Here is a 15,898-nt window from a genome sequence, read left to right on the forward strand (position 1 = left end):
CCATGGGGTCACACAGAATTGGACACAACTGAAGCAGCAGCACACACACATGACGTCCCTACACATTTTATCTTTAAGGAATCAGGAAGTGAGTAGCAAAGTTTTGTAAAAGCTGAGGCTTTGGGGTGCAAACAGACACAAATGTGTCATATCAGCCTGGGTAGGAAGCAGGACAGGGAGGGAAGACATGAAGATAAGGACGCTCCAGTCACCAGGCTAGACTGGTGGGGACAGGAAGGCCTCCATGGCCAATGATGTCCTGGCTCCATCACAGCTCCCTTCTTGACTGAGCCTGGGGGCCGGGGCTCGGCGAGATGCAGGGAGCCCCCAGATCTCCATGCCCCTACAGCAAAGCAACTACTCCCTAAAGTCATCAAGGGCTCCAGCTAGAGACCCCATCTCAGTCACAGGCCCCGGCTCCTCCCTGGTGGTTTCATAGAACGAGGCCACTGAGAATAAACCTAAAAGATTCAGGTAGGGGCACCTGGCAACCTCATAGCTGGGGTGATTGACAAGAGGAAGGTCAGGATGCTGCCCGCTCCTGGGGTAGGGGATGAAACCAAGTCCAGCACTCTCTGCTCCTCCAAAGCAAACACCTCAATGGCCAAGAGGTCTGGTTGTGACACTGAGCCCCAGAGAAGTCGGGTGGGAGACGGGCCAGTGACCCAAGCACAGCCAAGCACACAGCCTGCACCACCCTGACCCCTCCATCTCAAATCTACCAGCACACCGCAGGGCCAGAGCTGCTGCCATCGTGGGAAGAAGAAAAAGAAAAAGAAGAAAGAGAAACAAAGGGCAGCTCCATCTTCAAAGCTGCTGCCTCCCTCTGCCAAGGTCCTGGCTGGAGATGCAAGCCGGCGAGGCTTATCGAAACCAAACTTCAAGTTCAAAGGGAAGTTATCAGAAAACCACCTTCAGGTTCAATGTTGCCTTTCAAGTTCCACTTGATAAAACCCAAAGAAAAGAAACCTCTGTCCCTGCTCTCTCCTTCTCCGGGGCACCCCTCCCCCTGACACCCAGACAGCCCATCCTCCCTTAGGCCCTCCCCAGCCTGCCTTCCTCTCTCCTCTCCCGGGGAGAAGGGGAACCTCCCCCTCGATCCCTTATCCCCTTCATACGTCTTCTCCAAAGACCAGGGTTTTGTCCTTTCTTCATCAGTGGGTCTCACCCCTCAGCCCATCCTCACTCAGAAGACCACCCAGACACTCCCCAGGGGCCCCTTCCCAGCATGAGGGACAGGCACAGGTGGGTAGTATTACTGGGAGCCGTCTGCCCTGGGGCCTGGGACCAGGAACAAGGACAGTCAGCACCCGGTTGCCCCCACCAAAGAAAGCCTTTCTCCCTCTCACTGTCCCCTGTCTAGGGGCCAGAAGAGGTGGCAGATGATCAATCAGAAAGCCACGCAGACCCCAGTGCCAGACGCCCGGGCTGGGACTCAGGGGCCCTGCTTCTATATCCACATGTGAGTGAGCCCCCTGAAACTAAATGACATCAAACCACTGCCCACCCCAGCCACCCCTGTGCAGAACACAGCCCCCCTCTCTCCACCCGTCCAACCTCGGGCTCATGGGCAGATGGGAGAAGGGTGAATGGGGCTCACTGCAGGCTTCCCAGGCCCCACCAACCGGAGAAGAACAGTATTTTTGTCAGGATGGGTTTTAGCCCCAGAGCCTGAGCCCATTCATTCCTCATCGCCTACGCCTGTTCAGCCCACTGATTTTTCCCCCCAGAGGTGACCTTTCGGGGGCACAGTTTCAGGGGGACTCTGGTCATGCTTCAGTAGCAGCACTGCTAGCTGGAAAGCAGTGGAAGGAGGAGGAAAAGGAAGGGAAGGGACAGAGTGAGGAGGAAGGGAAGCCTCTCACTGAGCGTGATGCACCCCCGGGTGACCCAGAGCAGGGGCGGGCATACAGCCCGTGAGCCAAAGCCAGCCCACCACCTGCTTTTGTAAATAACGCTCTACTGGGACACAGAGACACCCACATCCATTGTCTATGGCGAAAGAGAGTTGAGTAGCTGCAACAGCCACTCTAATGCCCACAAAGCCTAAAATATGTACTCTTCCTGGCCCTTTAAGCAAACGCTGTGGACTGTGCAGTTTTGCACACCCATGAGGAGACAGCCTTGATAGGCAGGGTGCAGGCTGGATTTCACCTGCTGTTCACCTGCTTGACTGGAAATCCTTGTGCAGTCCACAACCTGCCCAACCATACACAGCAGCGAAAGGAGAAAGAAAATGTCAGCTCTGCTTTCTTAAAACCAAGTCTCAACTCCAAAGAGTCTGGGGCAGCGTGCAGGGCTCCTTCTCTGTGGACGCGGCCCCCTGTCCCTCCTCTCACCATGGCTATGGCCATGAGGAGCCAGCCGGCCGGTTGTGTTTACCAGATGATGGCTCTGTCCCACATTAGCTCCCAACCTGGCATCTCTCCACCCCAAGCAACTGCCAGATTAAATGCATTACTTGACCATCTTCACCCGGCTCCCTTTGATGTTCCCTTCTCAAGCTTCAAAATACCTTTTGGAGGGAGATCAGACAGCATTAAACAGAATTACTAATTAATTAAGCAAAGTTAAATTTTAAACACTGTTTGTTGTGTTAGCCAAAAGCCTGAACAGAACAGACTTTTTTCCTCCGCTGAGATCAAAGACAGTCTCTTCCCTCTCCCCTCCCCCAGTTTAAAAAGGGGGTGGGGGTGGGGAGGAAGAGAGAGAGAAAGAAGAGAGTGTTGAATACCTCCAGGGAGAGTAGGAAATAACCTAAATGGGGGCAACTCTGATCATGGGCCCCCCATGAATCTAATGGGAGGCATCCGAGGCTTCCTTGGAACCTCATGCTATGAGAGCCATGGTCACTTTCTTGGGACTGTTTAGCAGTGATCCAGGGAACAGGATGGCACAGCCAACCCAGCCAGAGCTGTTGACAGCTGGCGCCGCCCAAGCAGTACGAGAAGAAGGGCTGTGAAATGAAACAGATCCACCCACCCGAGACCCCACCCTCCTCAGTAGGATAAGTGCCCCAGGGCTCCTCCCTTGGGTTTGGGGTCAGGGTCACTTGGGGTCATTGGGAGACTGGCTCTGAGAAGTGGACAACTGTGCCTGGTACAACTCAGGGAGTGCCATTCACACACAGGACATCTTTGATTTCTGTATTGTTCATGACAGTTTTTGGACAGATGGCAGAAAGGTGTCTTAAGGAGGGGCCCCTTTTTCCAATTTGCACAAACGCATTTGTTGCTAGCAGAGGGCTGTCTAAACTCATTCAGTCTGCAGTCTTCTCTGGGATTTTCTGATAATGATGGGAGCCTACCATGTCCACGCGGCCAGAATGCAAGTTTCCGAAGAGCTGGCCCTGATGGCTACTGCCCCAAGGCTGCCCACAGTGTACCATATGTGCACAGAGCAAATATTCCATCCCAGAGTGACCACTGCACCAAATCCCCCAGGAGGACAGGACACAGGCTATGCAACAAACACTACGCATTCTGGTGTGGTTGGGAACTGGAGTGGGAAAGAGGGCTGTTTAAAAGGGGTAGGTCCATTCTGAATCCCAGACATCGGCTAAAATCCAAACCCTGGATGATATCAGCAAATGCCAGCTTATTTTAACACAATCCAGAAGGGCCTGGTAGACATTAAACTTTGGAAGAAGAGACAAATTTGAAACACGGGATGATCAGCCCCACCAAAGACTAGAAATGACTAATGCCAGAAGGCCTGGCGGACACCTCTTAGCCTGGTTACCTGGCAGGTTCTTCTCAGTTGATATAACGTAAGATTTAACACAAGCCAGAGCTTCCTGGCTGGAGTTTGGACACTGGCCTTAACACACCCACAGGCCCTTCTCAATTGTCCACATCCAGATTATCTGCCACAAATATTTTAGGCTCAGGGTGGCTTGCCAGGATGTCTCTGACTCCCCAACCCTTCAAGAGCAGCTGTTAGAGGGAATGCAGATGAATTTTAATATTAGCCTATGCCAAATATAATTAGGAGGGTAAATCTGCTGCCAGTAAAAAGAGAAAGATATCGTATGTGCATTCCAGACCAAATGGTTTCTTGCGTTATCTGCATGAGGCTCTCCTCGGGGCACGCGCGTCCTAGAGACATGCAAGTGTGTGCGTCCTTGCACACAGCAGTGGGCTGTCCAGGGGTGCTGGTGACATTACTGGGCACACACATTATTCCATCATGTCCTCGTAATATCACCACACAGGCTGTGGTACCACCTGCCTTTTACAAGAGGAAACTAAGTGGAAGAAGCCAACTTGATGGACCCATTTCCCAGCCCCGTCTCTCCAGAGAGCCAGTTTTCCCTGCCAAGAACACTCTTTCTGTCTCTCAACACCTGCTCCTCCTTCAGGTCTCCAGGTTAAATGTCCCTATCTTCTGAGAAGCATGCCCTCACGTGCTCCGGGGCTGGGTTAGGTTTCCCTGCCCTGATTACACTGCTATCATCAGCACTCGTGAAACGATCTTTCCGCTGCAGCCCCAGCCTGTCACCCTACAGAGAAGTGTATCATCATCATCATCAAACGCAACAACCAGCAGTAGCAGCATCAGGATGCGAACACAGAAGATGTAGAAACAGAACGAAAATCCCTGTTTCCTGCCTCCCCAGCCACTGGTCTGCCCACTCCATCACAGGACAATGGTAACACCTGTCCCTGCCTGTCCCGCAACCATGCTCCTCTTTCTGATAATAGCATCTGGGTTTCTCCAGTGGGCCGCCCCTCCCCCAGCTCAATCTGTGTGGTTTATGGGGGCGCTGATCCCACTCCACACAGTCAAAGGCTTTGGCATAGTCAATGATGCTAAAGCTGAAACTGCAATACTTTGGCCACCTCATGCGACGAGTTGACTCACTGGAAAAGACTCTGATGCTGGGAAAGGTTGGGGGCGGGAGGAGAAGGGGACGACGGAGAATGAGATGGCTGGATGGCATCACCAACTCTGTGGACATGAGTTTGAGTGAACTCCGGGAGTTGGTGATGGACAGGGAGGCCTGGCGTGCTGTGATTCATGGGGTCACGGAGAGTCGGACACGACTGAGCGACTGAACTGAACTGAACTGAACTGATCCCACTCCAAGCTTCCTGGAAGCACCCAGACCCCACCAGCTTATTTTATCCTGGTGGCCCTGTGTCCTCACTCTAATGCCAAAGGACAGTTGTTCGTGAAGCTGACGAGGTTAAAGTTGCTGGGCCTCTGACTTGCACCGGCTCCTTCCAAGTTGGAATGTGTGGACGTGGTTGGTTGTTTTTGTGATGCTTTCAAAATCAGGTATTTTATCCTCGCTTGGTTAAGAATGCTGTCTCTTCCCATTCTGACTTCCCGCCCGTCCCCTTGTGTCATGTGGTATTGGAGTGAACACAAGCATTTCTTAAATCGAGCTAAGGGGAACTTGAATTGGGGATATATTTATTTAGGTTTAGTGGGAAATAAATGCATAGTAAATAGAAATATGTAAACACGTATATTTGTATATAAATGGTCCACAGTTATGAAAGAGAATCGTGTATTCTTTCCCTTAAAAAAGACAACCCCCAAACTGGATAAACTTGGGTCCCACAAAAATCTAGACCTATCCTGGCCAGTAAAGTAAGAATCAAACTTTTGCAAGAAATAATGGACTTGGGGGCTATCTTTCACCTGTGATGGCTCAGCTCATAGGATATGAGAACCCAGAGCTGGGTAGTCATCTTGGCCACCTTACTGGGAGAGACTAATAGAGGGCAGAGGGAGAGACTAATAGAGGGCAGAGGGAGAGATGATGGAGACAGAGAGAGAGAAAATGAATGAGTGTGTGTGTGTGTGTCTGTTAATGACATGGTTTGAGCTCCTGGATCAACCAGCCCTTCTTTGGCAAGATCTATGCTAGGATTTTTCAATTCTATGAGCCAGATTTTTAAAAACACATTTCTTTATTTATTTGGCTGCCTGGGTCTTCAGTTGTGGCATGTTGGATCTAGTTCCCTGACCAGCAATCAAACCTGGGACCCCCTGCATTGGGAGCCTGGAATCCCAGCCACTGGACCACCAGGGAAGTTCCTATGAACCAGATCTTAAGCAAGTGCAGGCTGAGTATCCAAAAGACCCCAAAGAATCCTGACTTAACCCTCCATCATTTGGAGCCCTTGCTTTTCAGGAAAAACAAAACCACCAACAACACATAACTGACCCAATGCAGGACTCTCAAAGCTGGCTTCCAGCAGTTTCTGCCAGTGGGTGTCTACCCCTGCCAGGGTCTTTTTCTCCTCACTCCTGCTTCCCCAGGTTACATTTTTCTGTAAGTAGATTTTATTTAAGGGCCAGTTGTGACTGAGGGGAAAGAAGAAAGGGGGAAAAAAAAAAAACCTTCCCAACAAATAGCATTCTGGCCTTTTTTTCTCATCAGAGCATAAGGTTGATGGCCACTCTGCTTTGAGGTTTGAATAGGATTGAGACGAAACATCTGTTGGGGAAGGGAGGGGAAAAAGCCAGGAGAGGGAGAAGGAAAGGGAAAAAAGCCTTCTTTGGGCTAAAAATATCATGTCCCTGCCACTCTCCCCCCATCCCCGCCCAAGTTAAAACATGTGATGAAATTCAACTTTTAAAATCTAACCCCGAGCTACTTGAAGCTATGAAAGCCTCCTCGGTATCTGACACAAGTCAGAATTTCCACTGTTCAAGCTGAGCTTTTATGAAGAACAGACTTGAGAGAAACTGCTGTCACGGCTGCAGCCCGGGCTTCTGGGGGGACTGCAGTGGACTGGAGTCGGGGCGACTGACACTCGCCGGCAGGACAGGCTCTGAACTGAGGGAGAGGAGCCAGCGGGGTGTGGCCCGCCTGCCCCCTCCATCTGGGGGTCCCTGCTGCTCGGCAGTGAACTCCCCTTCCTCCCAGACTGACGGGAACCACCGGCTGCCCCATCGATTGAGAGCCTCGCCTGGGACTCCAGGGCTCTGGTGGAGCTGTCCGTGGCCTCTTCCTGAGAAGTCCCCTCTCTCTCTTTCTCTCTCTTTCCAGCTGCTCCCTGAACTCCAGACTCGGTGTCCATCTGTCTCCTCCACACCCCCACCTGCATGTCACACAGGCATCTTGAAGCCAATACATCCAAACACAAAAGACATGGTCACCTGCTAAAACCACCACCTCAGAAGTGAACGCTTAGCTCCCGAAGCCCAGTCCCTAAGGTGTCCCTGGGATCCCTTTCTTTCCCTCACCCCCGTCTCCCAGCCCTACTACCCCACCCCCAGGCCCCTCCATGTCTCTCCAGCCCCTCAGCCCCACTAGGCCGAGGCCATCAGCTCTCCCCTGCACCATCGCAATCGCATCCTGTTCTCATGGCTTCCCCCCCACCTCAGAATGACCTGTCCTTCACAGAAGCCACAGTTCTCTGGTGAAAAGGGAAGTCAGAATCTGGCACTCATCTACCTCAAACTTGCCAACAGTCTCTCTTCAAAACCCCAGCCCAGGGCCCCACCCCTGCCGGCCGCCCCACCCCATCCCCCTGGTCCCTGGCTGTCACTTGGGCCTCCCTTCTGTGCTCCTCCAAACCCCACAGCCCTCCCACCCTGTGGCTCCCCTCACTCCTTCTGACCGCTCACCCCTCACATCCGCCCATGGCGGCGCCTTCCTGGCACCTGCATCTCAGCTGAAACGTCACCCCCTCAGAGAGGCCCATCACCCTTCACCTTCCCTCCACCTACCTCTTCACAGAACACCCCTCCCAGAACCTGTGTGAACCAGAGTATCAATTCACTACCTGCCTCCCTCGTGCCAACACCCTCACAGAAGGGCCCACCTACCTTGTCCGTGGCTGGAACCCAAGGGCCTAACAGGGCCCCACAGCTGCAGTGGGCACTCAGCAAATATTAAACTGTGCTGAGTGACGAAGAGACTGTCCTCATGTCTGCTGTGTGACCTGAGACAGGCCACGCCCCTCACTGGGCCTCAGATTTCTTAGTACAAATGAAGGGCACGAAAGGCCTCCCAAGGGCTCCTTCGCTCTGTGAAGGGTTGACATTTCCCACCTGGGAGCCTCGATGGACTGGAGTGGGGCACACAGGGCTTTCCTGGGAGCTGGACTCCAAAGACTTCATGGTGTTGGCTTCATTCTTCTAGAGAGCACAGTTGGGCCCTGACTAACAATTTTTTTGACTTTACAATGGTACAAAAGTGATTCACAACTGTACTTGGAATCTCAAATCTGGATCTTTTCCCAGGCTGGCGATATGTGGTACAACTCCTCTTGTGATGCTGGACAGAGGGTCCCAGCCCCCAGTCAGCTACGTGATCATGAGGGTCAAGAACCCATACACTTACAACCATCCTAAACTCAGACAGCCAAACTTTTTTTCACTTTCAGCACAGTATTCGATAGATGACATGAGCTATTCAACACTGTTATAAATAGGCTTTGTGTTAGATGATTTCACCCAAGTGTAGGCTAATGTAAGGTGGGCAAGGCTAAGCTATGATGTTCAGGTTAGATGTATGAACGTACTTTCAACTAATGATATTTTCAACTTACAATGGGTTTTTTGGGACATGACCCCATCCTAGGGCTTTCCAGATGGCACTAGTGGTAAAGAATCCACCTGCCAATGCAGGAGACATAAGAGACACGGGTTTGATCTCTGGGTTGGGAATATCCCCTGGAGGAGGGCATGGCAACCCACTCCAGTATTATTGTCTGGAGAATCCCATGGACAGAGGAGTCTGGCGGGCTACAGTCCATACGGTCACAGAGTTGGACACTACTGAAGCGACTTGGCACGCACGCACGATCCCATCCTAAGTTAAGGAAGATCTGTTTTTATTGAGCGCTTATGGCACGCCAGACGATGTCACGCACTGGGAGTGGAAGGAGATATTCAGAGATTCTAATAGGATTAAAGAAGCTTTGAAAATAGGCCTACTTTGATCTGGACTAGTAAATAATTACAAACACCAGTTGGCTCCTCTTCAAGAAAGAGGAACCCATGGAACAAGAGTCAGGACAGCTCACAGACACTGGCACACTCTGAACCAGCGCTGCACTCTGGGCTTATATAAATAACCTCGCTGTTACAGGCCCTCAGAGGAAGACGCGCTATGTCTGCCCCCAACAAGAAACTGAAGCACAGAGAAGTTAAGTGACTCTCCTAAGATCACACAGTGAGCTGCAGTACAGCCAGGCTGGATCTGGGGTCTGACTCCAGAATAAAGGGAGAAAAGTGCCTCATGTGTATTCCCATGGCGGGGGGGCAGAAAGACCAATCTCGGGCCATGCCAACTGGGACAGGCCCTGAGCTCACAGTAGGACTGCTTTGCCCTTGGGTGTCAGTCCCAACACCACTGCTCTGCTCTGCAGGACTCCAGGCACCTCCACTCTCGGGCCAGAGAAGCCGAGACCCCCGCAGACTCTGCCAGGCAACACCTGGGTTAGGCCAAAGCAAGGCCTGTCTGGCAGCAGCCCTGGGGGCCTTGGGGGGGGCAGGCCCCAGAGGGAGGGGCTGCCTGACTCACTTTTGGTCCTTAATAAATGCACGACCAGCAGGCAGAGTTCTGTGGACTCAACTTTCTATGGAAGATGCCCAGCTAACGCACTCTGCCCAATTTCACCTCCAAGCAACGAGGTAGAAAGACAAGAAACAGTCACGCTGTTGGGGGTTAGTGGTCAGAGGCCAAGGGTGAGAAGTGAGAGTGAGCCAAGATGTTGCGCAGGGATGTGGCCAGCACTAGGTCGGGGTGAGAGGGGACGCGGGGAGAGAAGGGGCCTGCGACCATCCACAGGCCCTTCTCCCCTGACGGGCGCAGAGCCAGAGTTCAGTCTACGCTGGGTCGAGAGGACACGCCCAGACACAGTGCTTCCTGGAGCCCCAAGGTCCACCTCAGGCACAAGCCACAGGCTGCCACCACCTGTCGTCCTGCCCAACTGGGGAGGTGGGGACCTCAGGTGGGCACTGGAGTGAAGGGTGGGGTGAGCCTCCCCAGTCCTCCGTGCCTTGCTGGGTCAGCAGAAAGGGGGGTTCCCTTTCCCTTCCCCCCACAAGCCACAGGTCCCGCCTGCTACACCAGGACAGCTCTGGAGCGCAGGACTTCTCGTGCTTACTTTGTTCTCTCCACAGTTCAAAAGGAGCTCGCAGTCCCAGCCCTCGCTCTGAGCCCAGCCTTAATCTCCCATCCCTCGAGCTCCCAGCTGGCCAGTTAAGGCAGTTAAGACGCTGGATTAGGCCCGGCTTTACATAACAACGCAGGAGCTAAAGCCATCCTCTCCTGGGATGGCTAAAAGACTTCTTTTTATCTTCACGCCTCAGATGGCCTTTTTTCTCCCTTAACAGCCCTCCAGTCGGCCAAGAGGCAATGAACTTGGCCAACAGGAAGACAAAGAGGAGATTCAGGATTCGGCTTGCTCTCCCTTGGCCCGAGGCTCAGAGAGATGCCCGCAGCCCCAGCTCCAGGCCAGGTGGCTGCTTCGTTGTGGCCAGGGCGTGGCAGTGCCCACCAGGCCTAGCTGTCCACAGCCATGTCCATCATCCTGGGAGCGCTGCCTCGGACCCGGCGCCAGCGGTGGCCCAAGAACCACAGCCAGCCGCTGGGGCCAGCATCCCTTCCAAGAAGCCTCAGGGGCCACACAGGCAGGCCCAGAGCAGCCCAGCCCTACTGCCTTATGTACTTATTGTTTTCACTTTTTAATTCTGTTATTAGTCTTTCGCTTCAAAGGAATACATGATCACATTTTTCTTGTAAAAGTTGAAACATTAATTACAGTTAATACTACAATCCTCTGACCACGCTTTCCAGTTTTAATCTCCTCCTCCCCTGTTCAGAAGGAACTACTCTTTCTGTCTGTCTAGGCTTCTAGCTACACAATTCTATACATACATATGTGGTCCACATTCACACATACAAGGAAACACAGAGTGCTCTCTGGTACCCTTTGTTACATAAAAGGTAATTAACATACTATCTATAGCACACTGCATCTTTCAGCAACCTGGTCTGCCTTACATTCTGTGCTCTGTATAAGCTTTTGTTTGAAGAAAAGGGGCTGGAAACTTGACCACCAACAACCGAGTCTAATCCCTAGTTGGAAAGTGAGTCAGGCTTGTGGCTCCCAACCCCTGCCCCCCTCCAATGGTGGTACTGATATACTTGGACGCTGTCAATGACTGGCAAGGTGCCCAGTCGAGGCACCTTCAAAGCTGTCCTCGAAGGCTGACCTGCAGCTGGTGGACCACAGGGATCGACCAAGTGCCACCAACATCCCCACCCTTTCCCTGACAGGAGCTGGGACTCTTGGGCACCTCCTGTTTATCTCCCATCCATCAACCAATGTTTGTAAGTGCCACCCCACAGCAGTTTATCCTCTCTACAAGGTGCCCACATTCTCCGAGCATCCACGGAGTCCACATCCCCATGGATCATTTTATAGAGAGGGAGGGACCTGGCCAAAAGCCATAGCAAGTCACTGTGGGAGCAGGAGGGGAGGGGGGACCTGGAGATAAGTCTATGGGTTCCTCAACCAAGTGCTCCTTCTACTCCATCCAACAGGGCTCGTACTCTGAACAGAGGTTGAACAAAGCACCCTCCCTTTCCGAAGAGGAGGATTCCATGGGCATCTCATGTCTGCAGGGAAGGATGCCTCATGTGAAACCAATTACATGATTTCAGGCTGAGCCTCAGTGGCCAGAGAAGTGCCTCATTTGGGGCAGTAACCTGGGACTCAATAAATGATGAAAATATAGACAGATGGTGAGATGAGTGAATGCCAACTGGAAGATGGTTAAGTGGGTTAAGGAATGAGTGATAGATGATGAAGAGATGGGTGAAGGATGGATTATGGATGGCTGGGTGGTAGACAAGGACTGGCCGGATGGGTGACAAAAGAGAAGGTAGATGAATGAACAGCAGTGAAGGAAGGATGGAGCAAAAGATGGATGGATGAGCGCTGAACGGGTGGGTCATGGATCACTGGGTGGACTATGAGTGAGTGATGGGTGGATGAATGGATAGATAAGTGGACAGGTGGATACTTGTATGGCGAGGGGTGGATGGAATAGATGGAAGGATGAATGAATAAGAGGATGAACTTGCTAAGTTACCAGGTGATTGAGCAAATGAATAGAAAATGGAATGAGTGCTGAAGTCCATGTAATCCATGTCTGGGGTCACCTTAGCCCCCAGATCCTACATCTTGCAGGCCTTCACCTGACTCCCCAGATCAACTCTAGGCACCAGGTGCTGGCATCTCTCCATGGAGCCGAGGAGGACAGCTGAGGCTTGGGGAAGCCCAGGGAACAACAACAATCAAAGCCACTGGGCCGGAGTGTAGCCCCAGCTGCTGCTGCTGCTAAGTCACTTCAGTCGTGTCCGACTCTGTGTGACCCCATAGACAGAAGCCCACCAGGCTCCCCGTCCCTGGGATTCTCTAGGCAAGAACACTGGAGTGGGTTGCCATTTCCTTCTCCAATGTGTGAAAGTGAAAAGTGAAAGTAAAGTCGCTCAGTCGTGTCCGACCCCTAGCGACCCCACGGACTGCAGCCTTCCAGGCTCCTCCATCCATGGGATTTTCTAGGCAAGAGTACTGGAGTGGCTTGCCATTGCCTTCTCCGGTGTAGCCCCAGATCCACAGGCAAACATGCTCAAGAGAAACACCCTAGAGTCCTGACGGAGATGTCTGTCCACATGCCTCCTCCTCCTTCTATTTGGGACCTGCTTGAATTTGAGCAAAGTCTGAAAGACACTCAGGTCCCAAGCACCCTCCAAATCCTGGGCCACAGAGTGAATCTCTCAGAATAGTGCTTCTCAAAGTACAGCATGCACACAAGTCATCTGAGGAGCCTATGACAGCAGACCAGATTCAGCAGCCTGGGTGGAGCTGAGGAGTCTACATTTATCACAGCTCTCAGGCCTGATGTGGCCACAGTCCTTGGGTCTGGCCAAGGCTCCCCTCCAGAACTTCCTGGCATGGTCTACTCTCCTCTCAGGGCCCTACAGCCTTTCCGAGACCTGTATTTCCCCTCAGAGACCCTTGCCAGCCCCCTATCCCAGTCCCAGAGAGGGCTTTACTGTACAAAGTGTTAGTCACTCAGTCATGTCTGACTCTGTCACCCCATGGACTGTAGCCCGCCAGGCTCCTCTGTCCATGGAATTCTCCAGGCAAGAATACTGGAGTGGGTTGCCATTCCCTTCTCCAGGAGATCTTCCCCACCCAGGGATCAAACCCAGGTCTCTTGCATTGCAGGTGGATTCTTTATTGTCTGAGCCTCCAGGGAAGCACATTTACTGCCCAAAGGCTATGCCAGTTCAGCAATTCTCTCCTCTGATTCTGAGTGAAAAAGGGAAATTCTATCCCTTTTAGCAAATGCTTTCCTATGCTGTCCAGTCATTGCACCAGCTTAGGGAATTGAGTAGGAAGAGGCCCTCATTCCCATTCTACAAGTATAGAAACAGGCTCAGAAAGGTGACGTGGCTTCCTAAAGTCAAATTGGTATACCAGTGGCCCCTGACCCTCTACCTGAGTGTCCTAATTCTTTCTACAATGCACTGCTTCCTTGAAGAAAGAAAGGAGTGAGAGCTACAGAGGAAAGCGGTGAGGGGTTGGGGCTCTGTTCGTGTGTGTGCATACCTGTGCTCCAGGTGTGTGATGTGAATGGAGAAACACAAGGGTTGCTTCAAATAGTGCGTACCACATGCCTAGCCCTGCTTGAGAAGCCTATGAGTGGCCACTCCCCTGCAGTAGGGAAGCTGAGATCAAACAACTTGTTCAAGACCCCATGGGTAACACAGAGCAGGGTGTGAACCTGGGTGACCTGAATCCACTCCCAGCGAGGACCAATGAGGCGCTCCACTTCCCTCTTGCTCCTCATCCCATCCACCCCCAGTGCACCCCCACAGAGAGTCCTGTCCTCCTCCTGGTGTGCAGATTTTCTGGAGGGTATGCAAGGCATAAGGTAGACCAGATGGTCCTTCCCTACCTCACTCCCCTTGGGAAGAAAGTAATAGGTTCTGGTACCTTCTAGACGAAAGTCTTCCTCTTCCTCCTCGCTGAGCGTTTCTCTGAAAACTTCACCCACAAGCTCCTGGAGGAAGACAAAGCAGGAATATTAAAGAAGTACTGGAGTCAGGTAGGAACCTGGCCTCCTTACGGTCAAGGTGGCATGGTGAAGGTGTGTTTGGCTGCTCACAAAGAAGTAGGGACCCTGTTCTCATTCTTCTGATGGAAATTTAGGTCAAGTAGGGAGAGTCTATGACACTTGTAAAGTTCATTATTGTGCTGCTTTTTAGAAAGCAAGTTTTTCTTAGCCTACAGCCTGCCACAAAACATTACACAGGCTCACACTTCCCACTTGGAAAGGGAGATCCACCCTCCACCCAGGAAAATGACAAAGACAAGGTCAGAAAATGTCCCTCCTCTACCCCTCTGGGCCAACCCGATACACTCAGGACCAGAGCCACCCCTGTGGGTCCCTAGAGGAGACCTCAGTTTGGATCCTTCCTCTATGAGAGGGTCCCAGGCAGGTGTCTTGATGAGTTTATAAAGAGGGCCTGGTTTGCTGAAGGGAGCACTCCCTCAGCATAAATCCAGCTGTTAACATATACCCAAACTTGACATAATCCCTTAACATAAACCCAACACAACATCTTCAGCACAACATCTAGGAACCTGTAGGCTCTGCCTTTTGCTGATCTTCAATCATGCCTCCCACATCTCCCCCTTCCATCATCTGGCCTGATCCTTGCACATGCCTTGCCTTGGTCTGCAGGCGTGAGTTTAAAATGTCCAGTAAATCATGCCATGTAGCAGAGCTGCTCCCAATCAGCCTGGTCCAGCTGCCACCCACGTGTGGTCAGGTTGGCAAGGGAAGTTAGTTAGGTCCACAGGCTGGGAAATTTCTGGGATGTCAATAAAGGTCCCATCTATCTGATCCTGCTCCAGTAGTATGACTCTAGACACAGAGGAGACCAGACAAGCGCTTATCAAACAGCTTCTGTATTTATTTGTATTCTGCCAAGAGGAGTAATGAGATCAAAAAAGATTGTTTTAAACAAAGTTAAACAAGACCCTTTGGGTTTCCCAGGTGGCTCCAGTGGTAAAGAACCCACCTGTCAATGCAGGTGATGTAAGAGACACAGGTTCAATCCCTGGGTTGGGAAGATCCCCTGGAGGAGGGTGTGGCAACCCATTCCCAGTATTCTTGCCTGGAGAATCCCATGGACAGAGGAGACTCGTGGGCCACAGTCCATGGGGTTGCAGAGTCAGACACGACTAAGCAACTTAGCATGCATGCACGCAAACAAGACCCTTTACTGCAAGACTTAGTATGGTAACAGACTGTGGATACCTAAGTAGTAGCTTATGCTGCACCCCTCAAACCTATTTAGACCAGGAAGCTTTTTTCAAAAGCCTCACATGGGATTTATGTTCCGAGGAAGCCACATTGGGAAATGCCCCTCTTTTGGGGGAGAGATGAGGTTTGGGTGTGGGGGGAAGGGTCACACTGCTTTCTGTCTGTTGATGCCCACAGTGATGCCGTGGCGGTGCTTCATGAACCACAAAAAGAGGAGCAACAAAAAAGCCTCAACTTGGCAGCTCTCGCCAACTTCTCCTTTTGAAAAAAAAAAAGTATAAAGAAAAAGAAAAAACACACTCTTCAAAAATTAGAAGGAAAAAAAAAAATCCTGCACTGGAGATGCTTAAGAGAAAAACCATGAGCTCGCCTCGATTAACAAAAGAAAAACAATGCTTTGTATAGCTGATCTTATCAATTGGACACAGCTGGAGATAAGTCTCGTGTGTGTGTGTTTTTAAAGATGAACAGCTAACGTTTTATGGATTAGAGGTGGTGTTCTCTGTTCTCTTTCTTCTTTCAAATCATTCTAGGGCATTACACACCCTTTCTTAGACGTTGTTCAAATGTGGTCATTCAG

At 51.6% G+C, this 15,898-nt stretch overlaps 1 protein-coding gene across 1 annotated transcript in view; it reads right to left on the reverse strand.

Annotated features, from left to right (window-relative positions):
- NKD1 (NKD inhibitor of Wnt signaling pathway 1) overlaps positions 1 to 15,898 on the reverse strand; it is an 89,524-nt gene that overhangs the window by 15,916 nt on the left and 57,710 nt on the right. Inside the window, exon 4 of the mRNA XM_055412805.2 lies at positions 13,983 to 14,049. Within this exon, the coding sequence (XP_055268780.1) occupies positions 13,983 to 14,049 (67 nt within the window). The remainder of the gene's footprint in view (positions 1 to 13,982; positions 14,050 to 15,898) is intronic.

The sequence above is a fragment of the Moschus berezovskii genome, chromosome 22 (assembly GCF_049115385.1).
Source record: "Moschus berezovskii isolate FMDL1 chromosome 22, NW_MosBer_1.0, whole genome shotgun sequence".
NCBI lineage: Eukaryota > Metazoa > Chordata > Mammalia > Artiodactyla > Moschidae > Moschus > Moschus berezovskii.